A 21,203-nucleotide genomic window follows, 5' to 3' on the forward strand; every position below is an offset into this window, starting at 1 on the left:
TACCATGGGGGGTTTCATTTCATTGTTTCTATTGTTTTGCTGCACCATGGCCATTTTGATATAAATTCAGATAATATCAATAACAATAACTTTGCAAACGTAAGATGGGCTTTATGCCAACATGTTTTGTGCCTGTTTTTTCACATGTCATTGAGCTCTGGATGTTTCAACCCATGCATTTCGCATTGTCCAAGGGAGAAAGTCACCTTCTCTACTGGAAACCTGCTACCCCGATGGAGCCTGAAGGCAAGGCTGGGCATTGTGCGATGTAGAACTCTGGCAGCAGAAACATGAACTGCAACTGAGTAGATGCTCTGCTTTGGGCGTTTTCTCCCCCTCCTTGCTCCACTGTTTGTGGAGTTCAGCTTGGATGCAATGGAGGAAACTGGGCTGAGTCATCCCCTCCCCACTCATGCTATAGGCAAGATGCTATTTGCATGTCCAAATAGAGCTAAAAAGAAGCTAACTGGGCTAGAAGTAAATCCCATTCATTGTTTTGATGGACAAATGAATCAGGGGCATCATGCAAAAGCTGCAGCCAAATGGGGCGACAATACAAGAAAATGGGGAAGGGGGAAATGAGAGAGAAGGGCAAAGGAGGTCTTTCAAATCCTAGTCTACCAAGCACTGCCGAATTCACTTGGCAACTGCCCAGAGATCAGACACTTTTGCTCAGGTCGTGGCTTTGCCTCCCACACTCACCCATCAGTCTCCAATTCTGACTTTAAATCTGGCCATGTCATTAATCGGAGAGGAGATGCTGGAAGTCAACAGGGCGGGCCCCATGCCCAAACCAGGAAAAAGCTTGTGGGTTGCCCAGGCAACCCAGGCTATATGGAGCATCTGGGAAGTGCAACAAAGGCCGAGCCAAGCCTGGCTGCCTTTTGTGAAAGACTCTTCCCCCAAGAGCAGACCAAATCCTGACAGATGGCAGGGATGAGGTGGCCTCCCTCTCAGAGGGGGTCTGGGGTCTACAAGTGCCAGAAATGGGATAATGGCCAGTCATGGCAGCCATTCAGCAAGGGACTTGGTACAAGAGGAATCTTGCTTTGCCTGTGAAAGATTGGCTCTTATTTACATGCTTGGACTTGATTTGCTTTGGCAGTTCTGCAGGAGGAACTAAGACAGGGCAGCTGCTTGCTCTGGGAGCCAGAGAGGTTAATAAGCAGTGGGTGGGAGCTGCGATTCTGCACCCAGGCCAGGGATGCATCACTGTCAAATGAGTGGGGAAAGTGGAGCTCTTGCGTATCTGTCTCTGGAGATGCTATTTCTCCATGGCTCAAGGTGGACCTCGACTTACTTTATTTATTTCTCAAATTTATACTGCCACCCATCTCCCCCCAAAGAGGGACTCTAAGTGGGTTTGTACATCCATTAGAATATATGAGATTGTTGTTGTTTATTCGTTTAGTCGCTTCCGACTCTTTGTGACTTCAGGGACCAGCCCACGCCAGAGCTTCCTGTCGGTCGTCAACACCCCCAGGGATGAGTCCGTCACCTCTAGAATATATATATGAGATTAAGCAACGTCTTTTATGACTACTTCTGTGGTGTGATATGTACAGTCCTGATGTTCTGATTTCCTGAGTTTTTGAAGCAGAGCTGGAAATCAAGATGATCCTATGTTTTCACCTTAAACAAAAAATTTTGATGATTAGATTTGCATGCCTTTTATTAAGGCTCTGTTTTATTTATTTATTTTATTTATTTATTCGATTTCTATGGCCGCCCATCTCAGCAAGTTTTATGAATAAATCGTACAAGAAGAACTGAACGTCAATGTAAGCTGAGAGTTTCTTTTTGCCTGTTAAAGCTTCTACCTGACTGTCCTTCAGATTCACGAAGTCTAAGTGAGCTATTACAGGATAAAGTGATACCATGGAGCAAACAGGGGCAATAACCTCTACCTGCTCTTATCTCCAATATGTTTTTCCTGTTAGCAGACACCATAGACACCGAACAGTACAATACACTTTGTGTTTTACATTTTAGATCACAGAGATTTCACACAATTTGTAACTCTAAAGACTACATGGCATTCATTTCCTTTTGAAACCACCTTAGTACATTAAGAAAGAAAGAAAACATATTTTGTTATAGTTAAATTATAGTCATTACAGTAGCCTTCTCCCTACCCAAAAGTTCCTAAATGTATTAGAGTGAACTTCCCGTGGTTCCCAGAAAGGATGCTTTGGGAACCACTGTGGTTAAACTAATGAAAGTTTCCATGATATCCTCCTGAGGGGCTGATTAAGAATCATGTTATGATAAAAAAAAATAAGTAAATAAAATTGTGTTACATTAATTTACATGGAAGGATCCAAAAATACTTTAAAATCATTTTTCAGAGGACTCTTTATAGGTTTCCCAAACCATTAGCAGGTATCAGGAGTGTGGCTTAAATTTAAAACCTAAATACAAGTGACAATACGATAATGTAATATTGAACCCCCAAGAGCCAACATCTTATTCCAATAATGATATTTTATTTTTATTCCAGTGATAAGTGTCAATGAATTCAAAATGATTTGTTCAATCCAACATGCAATAAAATATATTTAGAACATACAAAATCTCATATTATTTTTGTGATGCCCCCACTTCACCACTCCGTCTAGAGCCTATGCTTTAGCGTAATTCAGATCTGAAGGCAGATGTAGTATTAGCATTGCAAAAATTAAGCAGATGGACTCTAGTCTGTGCTGGGTGGGATTGCTTACAAATTCTATACATACCAAACTTGAATCTCATCATAAATGTAAGGTAGGATATAAGCAACAACAGGAACATTTCCTCACATTTAAGTCCCACTGTGATCAATGGCATTTACTTCCATAAATGTATCAGTAACATATTCAAAAAAATGATTCTAGTCCATGGAATTAATATGTGTGTGTGTGTGTGTTTGTAAGTGAGAGTGATGAGGATGGAAAACAGAAACTTGACTTGCACAGATAACACGCCCTGCCAGGGATAAAGAGTTATCTGTCTAGGACAGTGTTTCTCAACCCTGGCAACTTTAAGATGGGTGGACTTCAACTCCCAGGATTCCCCATCCAGCATGGCTGGCCGGGGAACCCTGGGAGTTGAAGTCCACCCATCTTAAAGTTGCCAAGGTTGAGAAACAGTGGTCTAGGAACCCCTGCTGTGTCCCCCCAGGTGATCTTACAGTCAGGCTTCCTGTGCAGAGTGAAAGAACGATCCCTATTTGCCCACCAATAGTGCTTGTGACTGAAGGCAGCAAAGGAACATTTCCATTTGCCCAGCCAACCCAACAGGTGTTATTGCTGGCCAAGCAGAGATCAATCCCATGCTTGGCCCAGCTAACTGACACCACAAGTGAGCAGGAATCACTCTCTAGTTTTGCCAGCCCAACTTCTCAGGGAAGACCATCATAGATCAAGCCAAGAATATTCTTGCACTTGGCTCAGGCTGCCTTTTCACTGGGCTGGCTAGAGAAAGTGAGACAGCGAGTTCTGCTGGGCCAGCAGCAGCGCTCATTAGTGGGTGGCCAAGCTGAACCAGGGAACTCCCAGAGAGAGATATTGGTGGCCAAGAACAGATCATTCCTATGCCTTGCCCAACTACCTCACACCTGCCTTGCCTCTCATACGCAGTCATGAGATGCTATAGCTGCAGATGCTGCTGCTGTGATTTCTCCTCTCACTTGCTGTCAGAAGCGGAGGAAGATGGATGAAATAAAACACACCTGAAGGAGTTCTGGGGAAGCAGAGGCTGATGAGTCTACTCTCAGGGCGGGTTCCAAGTGTGCCAGCTCCAGAACCCATCCAGAGCTTGGGTAGATGCTCCCTAGAGGAGCCTGGGGCAGGGGTGGCTGTGGCCATTTTTCTCCCTTACTTCCAAAGACGCAAGACACCAGGGAAAGCCTGAGATAACAGGCTATGCTGCTCTTTCTGAATTTCTAACCATACGTGAAAAAATTAGGCTGCTTCTAAATTATTGTCCACAAAGTGTTTTTGTGCTCTGAATGCAGTTTCACCATTCCAAGCCTTTTTTTGATGTTCAGATTTTTAGAATTACACCTGGCTGGGAATGTTCCTGAGTCTGGCCAAATATGAATTGATCTTCATCAAATGTAGTATACTTGGGGAGGTAACCCAAGGATTTGTATGGATTAAGTGTATCATTTCTCTATTATAAGCAATTAAGTTTTCAGAAAATAAGGAAAGCTTCAGTATGAGCTTATATATGGGACCACTCTTGGGCTCTATAATAACATGGCTGGGGGCACAGAAGTGAACACTACACACATCCTCCCCATTCAGAGGCATGATAGTCCACCAAGAACACAAATATACTATATAAAAAGACATGTGGGTCACATCTTGCCTGCAGAATGTCCCCTCCCGCCCAGACAGTTTTTGGCAGCAACAGCACATTGGGGGTATTAGATAGCAGGAAAAGCATGGCTGAAAGGAGTCATCAAGGCCTCTCATGCTGCCTGCATGCCTAAGGCTGCCCACTTGTGTTTCTGGGAAACCAACAAAACCATATATAAGCAAAGATGGGATAAAAAACAAAATATTGCAATACGGAATGTTTCTACTCAGATGTTCAGGCATTCCATTCAATCTTCCACTCTAGTTTTCTCTCCCTCTTTGCCTCACACATATAGCAGTCAGTCAGTATTAACATGAAGAGGAACTGAGGAGCCTTATGATGAAGGTGAAAGAAGAAAGTGCAAAAGCTGGCTTGCAGCTAAACCTAAAAAAAACCAAGATTATGGCAACCAGCTTGATTGATAACTGGCAAATAGAGGGAGAAAATGTAGAAGCAGTGAAAGACTTTGTATTTCTAGGTGCAAAGATTACTGCAGATGCTGACTGCAGTCAGGAAATCAGAAGACGCTTAATCCTTGGGAGAAGAGCAATGACAAATCTCAATAAAATAGTTAAGAGCAGAGACATCACACTGACAATAGAGGTCCTCATAGTTAAAGCAATGGTGTTCCCCGTAGTAACATATGGCTGCGAGAGCTGGACCATAAGGAAGGCTGAGCGAAGGAAGATCAATGCTTTTGAACTGTGGTGTTGGAGGAAAATTCTGAGAGTGCCTTGGACTGCAAGAAGATCAAACCAGTCCATCCTCCAGGAAATAAAGCCAGACTGCTCACTTGAGGGAATGATATTAAAGGCCAAACTGAAATACTTTGGCCACATAATGAGAAGACAGGACACCCTGGAGAAGATGCTGATGCTAGGGAGAGTGGAGGGCAAAAGGAAGAGGGGCCGACCAAGGGCAAGATGGATGGATGATATTCTAGAGGTGACGGACTCGTCCCTGGGGGAGCTGGGGGTGTTGACAACCGACAGGAAGCTCTGGCGTGGGCTGGTCCATGAAGTCACGAAGAGTCGGAAGCGACTAAACGAATAAACAGCAACAACAGTATTAACATATTCAGTTCTCATTTGGCTGTTTTGGAAGAATTACAAATCTCCCTGTTAAGATTTTTTTCATTACATTTTTTTTATCTGTGTAAAGCTCAGGGTTTCCTACAACCTGCTGCTACAGTATCTCTGTGTTACAGAAGCCAATACACAAGAGAATTCAGCAGGAGATGAGATGCTGATAACTGTGATAATGATGTTGTGAAACTTTATTCTTATTTTTATGCCTTATTTTCGTTCCTGTTTTCCTACTGTTCTTTCTTTTCTTCTGAAGGGTTATATTCTGAACCAATTCTTACTAAATTCCCTGCTCAGTGTGGTAGGTTGTCAGCTCCTTTCTTAAGTATTTTGATTTAGGTAAAACTTCAGCTTAAGAACAGCCTCGTGTGGTGCAGGGTGGTAGGCAGCAGTATTGCAACCAAAACTCTCCCCACGGCCTGAGTCCGATCCCAGTGGAAGCTGGATTCTCCGGTAACCGGCTCAGGTCGACTCAGCCTTCCATCCTTCCGAGGTTGGTAAAATGAGTACCCAGCTTGCTGGGGAAGGTGATGACTGGGGAAGGCAATCGCAAACCACCCCGCTCTATAGCCTCCCAAGAAAACTTCACGAAAGTGGCATCCCCCCAAAGGGTCATACATGACTCGGTGCTTGCATGGGGGACCTTTCACCTTTCACACAAAACTTCAGCTTAGCCTTAATAATGTTAGTAAAGTCATAGTCATTTTATTTCTGTACCCTTACTGTGTTCTCTTACTAAATAACAAAGCTATCAAGGCTTGGTTTGAAAATACAGGTAGTCCTTGTTTAGTGACCACAATTGGGATGGCAATCAGTTGTTAAGTGATGCAGTCGCTAAGTGAAACTGCGACTCTGCTTATGATCTTCCTTCAGCTTTCCTTTGCTTTACAGACCTGTGAAGAGGATCGGTCATAAAGTTACTTTTTCATCGCATCGAACTGTGAATGGTTCCTAAATGAGGCAGTCACTAAATGAGGACTACCTGTAGATACATTTGAATACTCTTGGGGAGGGGGAATTCATAATTCAAACTTACTCATAATTCAATATTCATAACTCAAACTTGTCAAACATGTTTTCACTCAAGCTTCTTTCCTGAAGTGACTTTTTTTTTTTATTACTTGTAAAGAGTGCTTTCAACTGAGACCAAATGCAGTGGAAATTTTTCTCCAAGCCAATCTTTGCTTTCCATTTTTCCTGTTCTATAAAGCTGAAAATGCTTAACACAAAATCCAAATTAACTGGAACTATTTAAAAAAAAAAGTCCAGCAGAAATTTTAAATATTCTCTCCAGCAGAAATATTAAATCCACATATCAAATGGAATCTTGTCCTAATATTATCAAATTTTGAATGATACTGAAGTTCACTTGTTTGACTATGAGCTTCTGTCAGAGAGGATTCCAATGTTTCTGAACATAATCAAGTCATCTTTTCTGTTTGAGCCAAGGCAATTAAATATATTCCTATATGACAGCAAACTAAGCCTGCCTGACAGAGAGGCCAAGGAGTTGCATAATACCAGTGGGTGTAGCTGCCAAATATATTTTGCTCCCTTTCTCATTTTCTGACTATGCTCCAAATGTTACCCAGTAAGCTTATAAAGTCGCTGTAGGAGTTTCCAAGCCATTTAGCTAACGTTGAAATGCAACACTCAACTGGATACATACACCAATTAAAAAGAAAAGAAGAGATAGGTATTACAAGGCGATAACACCAACTACTTTATTTATTTATTTATTTGTTTGTTTGTTTGTTTATTTATCACATTTCTATTACCGCCCATCTCCCCCCAAAAGGGGGACTCTGGGCGGCTTACAATAAAATTCTCCTTAAAACCTCAACATCATAAAATCACCGAGTCAACACCTACAATACTAAAATAATAAATAAATATAAATAGGGAATCCAAGTGGGAAATTTCCATTCGCTAGGGAGAACTCTACATCACCAGCCACCCCCAGGAAGAGCTGTTGCCCTTCCCATCCCAGGCAAGGTGGCAGAACCAGGTCTTCAAACCCTTCCAGAAGGTCGGGAGCAAAGGGGCCTGCCTCACCTCGGGGGGTAGAATGTTCCAAAGTGCAGGTGCCACTGCAGAGAAGGCCCGCCTCCTGGACCCCACCAGAGGAAATTCTCTTACAGACGGGGTCCATAACATGCCCTCTCTGCATGATCAGGTGGGGCGGGTCAATGTTATGGGGATGAGATGGTCCTTCAGGTAACCTGGCCCCATGCCATGTAGGGCTTTAAAGGTGATAACCAACACCTTGAATTGGACCCAGAAGCAAACTGGAACTCAATGCAGCTCACACAATAAAGGTGTTACTTGTGCTGACCTTGGAGCACTCATCACTGTTCGCGCGGCCACATTTTGGACCAACTGAAGCTTCCGGATACTCTTCAAGGGTAGCCCCATGTAGAGCGCATTGCAATAGTCTATATGGGAGATGACCAGGGCATGAGTGACTGTCCGGAGGGCATCTTGATCCAGGAAAGGGTGTAACTGGCGCACAACCTGAAGTTGTGCAAAGGCCCTCCTGGCCACGACTTCCATCTGTTCTTCGAGCAGGAGTTGTGAGTCCAGGAGGATGCCCAAGTTACACACTGGTTCTGAATAGGGCAGTGCAACCCCATCCAGAACTAAAGATGACAACTTCCCAGATACTTAGGAGCCATCAATCCACAGCCACTCCATCTTACCAGGGTTCAGCTGAAGCCTGTTGTTCCCCATCCAGACCCCCACAGCCCCCAGGCACTGAGAGAGGGCAGCCACCGCATCACTTACTTCACCTAGGATGGAGATATATATCTGAGTATCATCAACATACTGATGGCACCTCATCCCATGGTGACAGATGATCTCACCCAGCGGTTTCATGTAGATGTTAAATAGGAGAGGGGAGAGAACCGAACCCTGCGGCACCCCGCACAGCAGGGGTTGAGGGTCGGATCTCTCATCTCCTATCACCACCAACTGGGACCGGCCCTGGAGGAAGGAGGTGAACCAGCGCAAAACCACGACACCCACCCCCAATTCCCTGAGCCATCCCAGAAGGATACCATGTCGATGGTATCGAAAGCCACTGAGAGATCAAGGAGAGCAAGGATGGATGCACTGCCTCCATCCCGCTCCCACCAGAGATCATCCATAAGTGCGACCAATGCGGTCTCTGTCCCATATCCCGGCCTGAAACCTGACTGAAAGGGGTCTAGATAATCCATTTCATCCAGAATCCTCTGAAGTTGTAATGCCACCACTGTCTCAACCACCTTCCCCAAAAAGGGGAGGTGGGAGACTGGATGAAAATTGTCCAGAACAGTAGGGTCTAGTGATGGCTTTTTGAGGAGGGGGTGTACCAGTGCCTCTTTAAAGGCAACTGGAACCACTCCCTCCCTCAAAGATTCATTAACCATTGCCTGGACCCTACCACATGTCACCTCCCGGGCTGCTTTCAAAAGCCAGGAAGGGCATGGGTCCAGATGACACGTGGTGGCATTTACAGTCCGGAGGATCCTGTCCACTTCCTCAGGCCCAACAGGATCAAACTGTTCCCAGATAACAGGGTAAGTACGTTCCCTCAGCATCTCCCCAGACTCTGCCCCATGCTTAGAGTCCAACTTGGACCGAATCTGAGTGATTTTATCCTGCAGATGATCAGCAAACCCCTCTGCACGGCCCTGTAGGTGGGAGACAGAGCCCCCCCACCTAATAACAATTGTGTAATTTTAAACAGGGCTGTTGGGTGGCATTCTGCAGACACAATAAGAGTGGAGAAATATTGGCGTTTCGCCGCTCTTACTGCCACAAGGTAGGCCTTAATAGCGGCTCTAGCTTGTGTTCAGTCAGATTCAGTCTTTGTCTTCCTCCAGTGGTGCTCTAGGCATCTCTTAACCCTCTTCAAAACCTGCAGTTCCTCCATAAACCACGGGGAGTGCCAGGTTAGAGTGGGCAAGGGAGGCTGCACAGGTGTGATCCTGTCCAAGGCCCCGGCCACTTCTCTATTCCAGGTTGCGGCCAGGACCTCTGCTGGACCATGCAGCAGATCCCCGGGTATAACACCCAGCTCCTTCTGAAACCCTACTGGGTCCATCAGTCGCCGGGGGCGGACCAACTGAATAGGTCCTGCCTCCCTGTGGAGGGGGGCAGCACAAGAGAATCTCAGGACCACCAGCGTGTGGTCTGACCATGACAATGGGGACAGATCTACTTCTCCCCTCAGATCACATTGCCACTGCTCCGACAAGAAAACCAAGTCCGGAGGGAGGCCACTGTCTCGAGTTGGGTGCCGAATAATCTGAGACAGGCCCATGGCTGCCATGGTAGCCATGAACTCCTGAGCTGCATCTGAGGCACGCCCCAGAGAAGGCAGGTTGAAGTCCCCCAAGACCATAACTCCACCGCCAGCCCCGAGACGGCCTCAAGCAGCTCGGCAGGGAGGTTGCCACGCAGCAGGGAGGCTGGTATAGCAGCAACACTCGCAACTGTTCTCCGGAACTCAACTTGAAAAACAGGGTCTCACAACTGGCCACCTGTGGAGCAGTACCTCTGAAGATTACTAGAGATTCTCTGATGACAACTGCCATCCCACTTCCCTTGCCCCGGTGTCACGGCTGGTGCCACACCTGAAACCTGGCCGGGCACATTTCTGAAAGGGCTACCCCCACTTCTGGGCCCAGCCAGGTCTCAGTGATACATGCCAGGTCTGCCCCCTCCTCTGTGATCAAGGCACTTATAAGGGGGGCTTTGTTGTTGACTGACCTGGCGTTCAAAAGCAGCAGCCGGAGACCAGGGCCCTCAGGGATCTGCTGACCACGACCTGGGTATGAACCTGGAGGGCTGGAACACGCTACCGGTAACAAACCCCAGGAGCATCTTGCCTGGAGATGGCCTGCCCTCCAGTTCCCATCATAACATCCCTCGCCCGTCACCACCTCGATAGTGAAACCTGCCCTATAACCCCCAGAGTTGCCAGGCCCAGTTGCCTCCACTCCTGAACCACTGGCCACCCTGGGATGACGCAAGGGTCCCCTCCCCCGTGCACACATCCTCCCACCCTCAATCAACCTCAGGTGGAGGCAGGCCCTCCAGCACACCAGCTCCTGCTCTCGGCGCTGTTGGGGCCTACCCCCCCGCATCCACTCACTCACTGTGTCCACCCTGCCACCTCTCTCACTGGTCACGGGGGGGGGGGGCACCCATTCCTACCCACCTCCTGTCTCTCACTCAGGGGTGGGTACTCTTACACACCCCCATCCAATCTTGGGCTCCCTCCGTGTACTCTCAGCCCTGGGGGTAAGCCCACACTCACTCTAAGGGGCCCACAAAACCACTCTGCCACCTGTAACAAAATGGGCGTGACCTGTCCACCCCTCCAAACTCCCTACTCCCTTCCCCCTACCACTGAGGCCTGCTCCATCCACAACCCCTGGGTCCCCTATGCTATTCAAAACCCCCAAGAAGTCACCAGGCCTTTCCATATACAGTTCACCACTTTCCCGGGCCCCCGAACACGGAGCCCAAGAACCCCCAACAATCCCCAGAGTCCACTGATGTCTATGAGGGTTCCACCAGAGTCCACTACCACGAGGTCCCGTTCCACCTCTCCGATGAAGGGACTCCACCAGCAAGGCCTATCACACTCTGCCACCGTCCCAAGACTGCCCGGGTCCTCCGGGACCTGCCAGAGTTCACAAGATCCACCACTGTCCCAAGGGGCCCGCGGTCCTCTGTTCCACACCATGGGACTCCACCCCCAAGGCCTGCCATATTCTGCCACCTTGTTGAGGCCATCCAGATCTGCCAGGGTCTCTCGGGTCTGCCAGGGTCTACCAGAGTCCGCCAGGGTCTGCCTGGGACCACCGAAGATCTCCTGTGGTCTACCAGAGTCCACCGCTGTCCCAAGGCAGCCGCGTCCACCGTTTCCCATGAAGGGAATCCACCCCAGGGCCCACCGCGTTCTCCCAGAATCTTGCAATCTTGCAAGCACCACCGCGTTCTATCAGGCGTCTGCCAGGGCCTCCGAGGTCCAACCAGATATCCAGGGTCCACCCAGGTCTGCGGAGGTCTCCCCGAATCCACGGGAGTTTCCCTCATCCACAGAGGCTCTATGGAGTCTGCAGCTCCCCCAAAGGTCCGCCGCGTTCTGCTGCTCCACCCGGGGGGGGGGGGGCTTCCGCTGTCTCTAATGCCAGCAGCAGGTGCCAGAGGCCAGAGAGCCCAAAATTTTAAACAGGGTCTGCCTCTACCCCCAAGCCCCTTAAGGAAGGGGCTGGGGACAAGGCCCGTGGGGTTCTCAAAGACCCGGATCCCCCCCCCCCCAGGAGCCGCGATCAGTGTCTGCTCCTGGTCACCATCTTGGTTCTTATCTCCATATAAACTGTGGCCTCCTGGCAGATTTAATTATCCAGTACATCTGTTTATCCAATGTGTCCATTCATCTGATCGCAAAGCGCAGCGGTTATCCACTGCACCCAAGCCTTAGGTGCAAGTGAGAACTATCTGCCGAAGCCCAAAAGTTCTTCAAAAAGTTGCTTAAAAAAATGAAGTTAGTCTTCACTGAACCAAAACAAGAAAAAGGAGAGGAAATAAAGGGCATGCAAAAGAGGTTGAGAACAGGGAGTTAATCTGGAGATGGATTGACAAGACCCCACATTTTGGTATGGAGGCTGGCATGACAGCGTTCACAAAACTCCTAGATTTTTCTTTAATAGAGGGGTTTTAAATGCATTGGATGGATTCTCTCTCTCTGGTACAGAGACTGCTGCACTGTGGTTACAATGCTGTATACCTGCTACCTGAACAGGTTGCTAAACCTCTCTTGATACTTACTATGACTGGGTTTACCTGTCATATTAAACCATTGTTTCCACTGTTTATATAACTGTGGTTTCTTGAATAGAACACAATTGGCTAGGTTTCATACCACACAAAGCCCTAAACCACGTTTCACAAATCACAGTGGCTGGATTTACACAACACGCTAAGTGAAAGCCAACCACACGATGCCTTGGCCTGCTGTATGAATCCAGTCTAACTGCTCCAGCAGTTTCACACATCAGTCAAAAGCCATCATGACCACTGTGGAGTCACGTCTGGGGAATATCTTCCATAGAAATTTCTACCCAAAAATGTGATTTGTTTGGTTCGCATTTGGTCAGTTGGGTAAATCTTCTCACTGTGACTTGTGCTGTGGTTTATGCCCTATTATTATATATTAACCCAGCCAATTATGTCCTAGTGAACAAATCACATTTTAAAGGATTGCAATTTAACTCAATGTATGTACCCAGTCAGGAATAAACAATAGCTGCACTTCTTATAGAAAAATGCATGACTTCTGTTTTGTTTACTGGAAAATATACAGTATATGGTATTGTCACTTATCAACGAAATACTGATGCATCTCCTCTTAACCCATGGCACAATATTTCCTGAGTTGTCGCATACTAGGTCATAAAAGTTGCTATGTTTGTCACAATAATTTGCCCAATATTAAGAAGATTTAACTCAGATCGTGCAAAAGTCTGATAAATTTTCACTTCTCTCTATAGGCACTCTTTATGGACCATCACTACCTTTTCCCTAGCATTTTAAAATCATTCCTCCCAACTACGGAAGATTTTTGAGTTCTAAACTCCACCAACTTAATACAATGCCATCACTCACCACAAGTTCACTAAACATAACATCCAGCTCCTCCACCGGAGGCATGGGTAATGCAGGGTCCATGGCTTGCAGGGCAAAGTTGCTGTCATTCCGCAGGCGATACGTGATTTCCGGGTGATCGTTACTTCGGAAGCAGCAGAAGATGAAAGAAATCCCTCGCCCACTCCTTTTTCTAGGGGCCATGGCAGCAATCCTAACTCTTGTTTCTTTCTAGACACTAAATCCTAAATGGGAACAAAGAGAGAGAGAGAAAGAGATTGAGAACAGATGGTAATATTAAAGTTTTGATTGGTAACTATGCAGCAGACCGTATGAGCTCATTTAGTTTTATAAACTCATCAAGACCTGATATTCCTTTGACTCTAATCATCCCTTCGAGCCTTTGTTCTTTAACAAGCAGTTTTCATATCACGTTGTTTCTATTACTCTTCTGACCTCCGTGCTTACAGGTAACCTTCATTATTTCACATGTGTTATTTCAAAACAAATGCTATTGGATTATACCTACCGCTGTAACTGGAGCATGACTTTATTGCTTTCTACACAGAGTTCTTGAGACAAAGAGCCAACAAGGCTTCAAAATGAAGCGAACAGCCAACTTAGTCTCCTGGATGTGCTCCCCGCCCCCCACAAAATGGAACAATCACTTTTTGAGAAACTAGATTTTCTATTACTCCTAATTTTCTTTTTAGATTATGAACAGAAAGAGAAATAGCGACAGTATATACTGAGGTGGTACTTCTGTCAGCAAGCCATTGAAAGACTTCGCTGCCAAGGTAAACTTATGCTTTTGGAAAGTCAGCTGTTGGTTCTTTAATCATTCACATCTTTAAACACTTTCCTGTAACTTTTTTAGAGGGACAAAGCATGTATACTTTCAGGTTTCCTGCAAAAGAGATGCTGTTTGAGAGCCTCTCTTCTGGAAACCGAGAGCCCTGTGTAAGCCAGCCTGACCCCAAATGGAGTCTCTCCAGCTGTGGACTACAGCTTCCACCACCCCTAGCCAGTAGTTTATAGAGGGTGAGGACAGGAGGCGCTATGCCCACGCTACACTTGTACATGCTATACTAGATCTTAGTCAGAAGCTGTGAAGCATATACATATGCAGGTTCCTTGGTTGGGAAAGGCTAGTTTAAATTCTGGGTTTTTCTTGATTTGCCTCCCCATTTGTCTCAATCCTGCTGCTGTTTGGCCTACATAGTCGATTCACAAAAACCACAAAGTAGTACTTTCTATTCAGCAAGCTCCTCTTTTCTCCATACCACTCCCTGCTTCCCTAAAAACTGAATACAAGAAGAACAGGAAAAATGCAAGAAGTCTGGCAGAACGTATGCTAAAGCACACATACTCCTAGGCATATTCAGCATCAGCTTACATGTACCTGAAAGCATGCAGTCAGGTTTGAGGATGTATAATAACACAAACCAAGGGATGCAAGGAAGCACTTCACGTGCATCTTCTACAAAATGTAGTGATATCCACCAATTCAAATGACTTTAAACAGTTTGGGCAAAATCATGGAGAGCATGATTATCAATGAATTAGTCACAATGACTGCATATTCCCTCTAATATTGGAGGCAACCATGTCCCTGAATACCCACTGCTACAGGAAGATGCTGTGGCAGGTAAGGCCCAGAGCTATTGTGCGAACAAAATCCTGAACCTATCCAGCATGGAATCTTTTTATTTTCTTTAACTGAGAAGTTTTGAATTGTTCACCCTCTGTTCTCCATTTCTTGTACTATATATAGCAAGCTATTCCACTTAATTCTACAGAAAACTCATTCCATTTATCCACCCGGAACAATTCAGCCACCATCAATTCAGATTATAGAGAGATAAGCTACTCCGTGTATTGGGGGTGAACACAACATCTAAAGAACAGGTTTGTGCCTAGGAAATGAAAGCAATCACCCAACCACTTTTTTCACATATTTACAATATAGGCATAGAGTGCCAGTCACTTTATGAATGTTAAGATTCTTTATAGAATGGGATCAGGGTGCCCAAAGAGCTACTTCTCTCCATATGTACCTCTCCAGACAATAACATCTTTTTAGAAAGCCTTTTTCTGTGTGCTTCTAAAAGGTTCATCGGAAGAGGGCTGAATTTCTGCTTACAAAATACCCTCCCCAGAGACACTTACCTAGTATCTACTTTGGTATCATTTTGGCACTTCGTTTTCCCAAATGAAACACCATGATTTAAACCATTTTTATGCCTAATCTTATGCTCTATTTATGCTTTTCTTAATTTTAATGTTAACGATCTCCATGTTGTTTTACTTTTGGGTATGAAGACTTTAGTATAGGACTATCTATAAATAGTATGAATGATTTAAACATTCATTCTGTTGAACATTCAGATGCGGGAACTGAGCTATGATTTTGGATTGAGAAAACAGGAGGAGGAGAACAGCATGAATCCAAAAAGCAGCAGTTATTAAGAAGAAAGCACAAAATTTGGCATATGCTACAAATGCTTAGTTTAACACATTGCTTCTGAATTTTGCTACCACTATATGGAACATATTGAGAGTATTAAATTATCCCAAGTGTACCTTGAAAGAGCTTTTTTCTGCATTTGGTATCCAGTCAAGATACAAATTTACACCCAGTTCCCAGTCTGGTTATGGAACATGTCCATTGCTGGAAGCAGCTGCAGTGTTCACCCATTAGAGTTGTGGACAGAGTCAAAACTCTCCTCAGACAAGAGAATATTTTGGTTAGCTGCAAGTTATGGCTAATCCACAATCTGTTTTTCAGTGGTATAGAAGCAACATGGAAAATAACATGGAATGTCATGGAAAATAAATCAGCTCCTTTGGGGAGGATAAATAGGACATGCCGTTAATAAGTCTGCAGCCCACCATCTCCCTTCCAGACTCAGTTAGAACTGAAAGTCCTGCCTAATATTTTCTTCTCCTACACACATGTATACACTATGCACCTCTGTGAAGATCAAAAGTTTGTCATATTTTTGGAGGCATATACTAATAGCAGATTCCCCAATTTAAGACCTCAGAGAATCCCATAGTTCCGGGGACATCTGGTTGAAACAGAGAAAGGAAGGAACAGATTTGCCTGTTACGGAGAAGAACTATACTCAGATATCCAGGCTGTGCTGCATATGCTGATGGTCCCTAACTCAATCAGTGACGGGTAACAGGCAAGACGTTTCCACATATGAGACCTCAGAGTGTGGCTACCAGAGTAGAAAACACTGACAAAAGGTCTGTTCAGATTTAGAAAAGTAGCTTGCTGCATTAGCATTTAGCATTTATCTGCCTGTTTCACTCTCCAGGTTGTCAATCTGATCATAAAAAAGCTCAAGAACAACAAATGCATTGTTTTGGGAAGTCTTCCTCCCACTTTTGTGTGAGAGAGACAGATAAAATATGGGTCTGAAAAGGATTATAATGCTATGGCTTCCATTAAAAAAGAGTTTAAAACAAATTCCTAGCAACCTGAACAAACACATGTCTAGAATGCTTCCGACTTTATGGAAGAAGGTGAGTTAGCAAGCACAATCCTATCTTTTTGCCAACAGTGAGCCTCAGGGTGCTCCATGCCCATGTTGCATAGCATGTAAGGTGGCTTGTTTAACTCCAGCTGGGTTGGGCAGAGATTTAATTTCAACCCTCAACAGAGACAGAAAAACACAATTATTTTAACTAATGCAGTTCTGTGGACTCTGCAGAAATACCACAAAGCATTGCACAAGGAACCTGCATCAAATGCCAGTTCAATCAGTCCAACAGTCTTGCCAGCCTATAAACCCACCTGCACAGGATGGACAGATATTTATATGAAAAATTCTAGATGAAAGAGAACATCTCAAATTTGGAAAGGGTATAAACTAGAGATGGACAACTTAATTGGACCTGACTTCTGGGTCAAGTGACTTCACCCCCAGCTACCCTCACCAAGCCACTGTGAGAACTGTAACAAAGGATAAATGAAGTTTTGCTACCCGTGGAATAGATTGATCACTGTGAGGTTTGAGTGCACTTGCCATGTCTGTGGATTCATGTGTCCGTAGACATAATGATTCAATTTGTGCTTATCGATTGGATTGAAATATGATACATACGCATGAAATCAAATCTCAGAGTTGGAAGATGTCAATTTGGCCATTACATCCAAGCCCTTACTCAGTGCAAAAATCCAAATCAAAGTGCCCCAAGTGGTGGTTGTACAGCCTATGCTTGAATAAATCCAGTTAAGGGAAGCCCATCACTTCCCCGGGCAAATCGGTCTACTGTCCCACTGGTGTTACTTTGTTGTGATCCTTTTTTCCCCTAACATTCAAATGTAATCTGCCTTCCTGTAACTTATATTCATTATTCTGGTCCTTGCGCTGTAGAATGAGAAAGCAGGTCTTGACCTCCTTCTATGTGACATGCTTTTTAAAGGGTGCTGACATATGTGGTACTCCTCTCAGGTGTGTGTGTGTGTTCTTTCTATTAGGGTTTAGGGTTTTTTCCTCATATTTGTATTATTATTATTTTCTTCTAAGTCCCCCAGCGCTATAGATTGGGATGGGCTAAAAAAAAGTGTACAACAAATGAATAATCTCTTTTCATAGCACTTAGGTTTTAGTATTATAATCATCCTTGTTGTCCTTCTCTGAACCTGTTCTAGTTTCTCTGAATCCTTCTTAAAATACAGCACCCCACATTGCACACAATATTAGGGTAGGTTCTGGCCAAAAGAAAATAAAGCGGAACTAATACATCTCATGACTTGGAAACTACATCGTATTTGGAAACAATACTAGATTACTAATGCAAAAAATCCATTTATTTTTATCTGCATCGGAGTGCTGATTCATATATATTTTGCAAGATTTGACTGAACTCTTTTTCAAAAGCACCATCATCAAGCACATATCCTATAATTCTAATCTATGATTTCTATTTCCGAGGTGAAGCATTTTCTTTTTGTCTGTGTTAAATTTTCTGCCATTGTTTCAGGGCATCAAGATTGTTTTAGGTAGTCTTACCTATTTTGTTTCATATGCAAACTTGATCAGCATTCCTGCCATCTCTTCACTGAAGTCACCCCACTGAATATCTCATTCTAGTTTGGTAATGACCCACTGATGAGCACTCTATGATTTTCAAGCCAGGTATATATCCACTAAATTGTCATACTACAAAGCCTACCTTTAAATGGCTTGTTAAATCAGAACCTCATGGGATATTTTATCAAAAATGCTTTGCTGAAATTAAAATATACTACATATATATATTAATACCACAATCTATGAAGTTGTTCAACTTAAAATGAGATAACGAAGTCTGGCAATGAATTTTCTTGATAAACCCTTTGTGACTTTGGATAATTACCACATTATTTTCCATGACTGATGGCAGATTTATAATCTATTCTAGAACCTATATTAATTTCTCTGTGGTTTCTCAAAAAACGATACCACATTTTAGTCATATCATCACCAAGTTACTTGAGTATACTAGGATGCAAATAATCTCATCTTAGACATTTAAACTCAAAGTAAATAGATATTACACACTCATATTTCTATCAATCTCCAGTGCAGTCTTGCTCCTTCATTTTGCTCTTCACAACTGCTTGATTGAATACATACCCACTTTTTCGATAAGAGAGATGAATGTTTATATAGGTATCAAATTCTTATTCAAGTTAGAACTTTACCTATAACAAATAGTAAGTTAGGTCTAATACCCTTCTAACTCAATTATTTGATGTTTGCATTTTGATACCAGAATGGTGTTGTGGGGAAAAAAAGTGATATTTTCTCATATTCAAATATAATGTAATTCATTGCACAGTCTGGTTCTTTCAAGTTGTACACAGGGAAGAATGACATCAAACAGTTTAGCTGAGTTGGACCAAACAGTCCATTTTCAATAGTGGCCAAATGGCTGCATGTGGGAATCCAGGAGCTAGAGGATATTGTGATGGGCGACAGACATGAGTGGGACAGTAGTTGTCTATTCTTGTCTCCAGCACCAGATACATGGTATTCAGTGGCATACTGTCCCTAAAAACTGACTTGGGGGAAAGTGTCATTGAGTAAGTTCATGGTGGCAGTGAGATTCAAATCAAGGACTTTTCAATTCATTGACCAGTCTTGGCCACACCAGATCTTGAACGTTCAAGAAAAATATCTTTAGTGTGCAGTCTCTTTCTTTAGGAGTAACTATCTAACTGCAGGTAAGAGGAAAGCAAACTTTGGAGAAACAATATGCAAGGAAATAGTTGATCAATTTATTATTATTGATTTGAATTTATCAGCTGCCCAACTCCAATGGTATTTTTAAAAACTTCTTTGTTATTCAAATTTATTTATTAATAATCTAAATATTCCTTTGTGAATCATCACATTCAATTCATTATGCACTGGTTTTTATTTTAATCTTTTCCAAATTTTGGTTCCCTCTGGCTGTTCTGCTTACCATTTCCACCATTCATAGAGGCTAGAATTTATGGGAGTTGCAATACAGCACAGCTGAAAGGTGACAGCTCCTGTATGACAGACTAGACTGGAGCCAATTAAACAGGCGCACATATATTCAGGAATGTCTGATAAGGCATTGTACTGCAAAAAAGCAAAGAAGTCATTGTGAAAGAATTTCACCAGCTGTTGTGTGTTAAAAGTGAGTCCTATATATACTGAACCCAGCATTCAATTTCTCCTACTTGCTGTAAAACTTGGTTTTCAGACTAAGCAGGAGTCATGTCCATTACCTAAACAATGCTCATCTGCAGATCCCTATCTCTGCCAGCTTGCCATTATAACACAAAACTGTGAGGAAAAGACCCCCACAGTGTCTGCCCTCATGTACCCAAATGTATTTGGTCTAAAGTTCACTTGCTGGGATTCTTGTAACACTCCTACATTTTTCTTAATAAAGCTTGTTGTTGATGAGTCTTTGCAATTTGTGCTTGGGAAAAAGATGTAATTTTGGTTCAGGCAGCTGCGAATGGCTTGACACCCACACTATGTAACGGGCAGGATGGCTCTCTTTCAGGCAGGAGGCCCAGGTTCCATCTATGTCTTGTTTTCCTCTGACCACATGAGGGCTCTCAGAAAAGGCACCAACTTGAGAAGACTTACTGTAGCTAGTTCACTCATTCCCAAAACTCCTAGTCGCTCTTGATTCCCACTGCTTTCCCAAAGTGATGAAGCCACTAGGATGATTAAACTAAAAAAATAAACTCCATGGGCTGTCAGGATGAGAAAAGATCCAGTTACATTTTAACTATGCTTTTCCCTCCATCTCAAATAATTCATATTGCTTATTGAGAATATGGCTGATCACTCACTCTTCAAGACAACCTTGTCCATGTGGATTTATTAAAGCATTGCTCCTTTCTGGCCATGACATTTTCTTATTACCCTGACACTTTCTTTTTGCTGTATCTAAAGGCCAAACAATGAGCCTGGGGGGCTTGGACTCAGTTTTATTTTGGAATTCTCAGGTAGCAGTTGCAGAGAAGAAAGTGCAAGGCCCGTATTTTCAGAGCAAAAAGACTTAGCTGGTTATTGCTAAAATACGGCACTGTCCTCATCGTTGGGCTACCTATTCAAAAGGCATTCACAATGTAGCAGCCAGACAGACCCAAGTCAGTTGCTGCACTACCATAAAGAAACAGAACTGTTAGCTTGTTTGCTCAATTCAAAATGCTGATTTTAGAGTAAACTACACTAAGCCACATACTCTAGGTATGGGGACCTCCAGCTAGAGCACTTGAGCAAGTATGGTCAATGGTGAAATTCTAAGAGTTGGTCCACATATTTGGAGGGTGTCAAAGCTGAGAGAGGTTATTTTAAGCATTTTACATGTAAATGAGGTTTTTTCCCCACTCTTGCCTTTCTCAGATGAGGCTCTTTTTTTTTTTTTGCATTGTTTTATGTAGGCTTTCCTCTCTGGCGCCCTCTAGATATGATTATGTTTAAGAGCAAAACTGATACAATTACCACAACAATGGATGCAAACATTGGAACAGTCAGGCGTATGGCGCAAGACCGAACAGCATTTCGTTCTGTTATACAGTACATAGGGTTGCCATGAGTTGTAAACGACTCGAAGGCAACTAACAACAACAACATAGAATGAAGA

General features: G+C 43.9%; 1 protein-coding gene across 1 annotated transcript in view; it reads right to left on the reverse strand.

The window, feature by feature from the left end:
- Positions 1 to 21,203, reverse strand: part of DAAM1 (dishevelled associated activator of morphogenesis 1) — a 164,297-nt gene that overhangs the window by 85,944 nt on the left and 57,150 nt on the right. The window contains exon 2 of the mRNA XM_063290469.1: positions 13,092 to 13,315. Within this exon, the coding sequence (XP_063146539.1) occupies positions 13,092 to 13,274 (183 nt within the window). The 5' untranslated portion in view covers positions 13,275 to 13,315. The remainder of the gene's footprint in view (positions 1 to 13,091; positions 13,316 to 21,203) is intronic.

This window comes from Candoia aspera, chromosome 1 (assembly GCF_035149785.1).
Source record: "Candoia aspera isolate rCanAsp1 chromosome 1, rCanAsp1.hap2, whole genome shotgun sequence".
Taxonomy (NCBI): Eukaryota; Metazoa; Chordata; class Lepidosauria; order Squamata; family Boidae; genus Candoia; species Candoia aspera.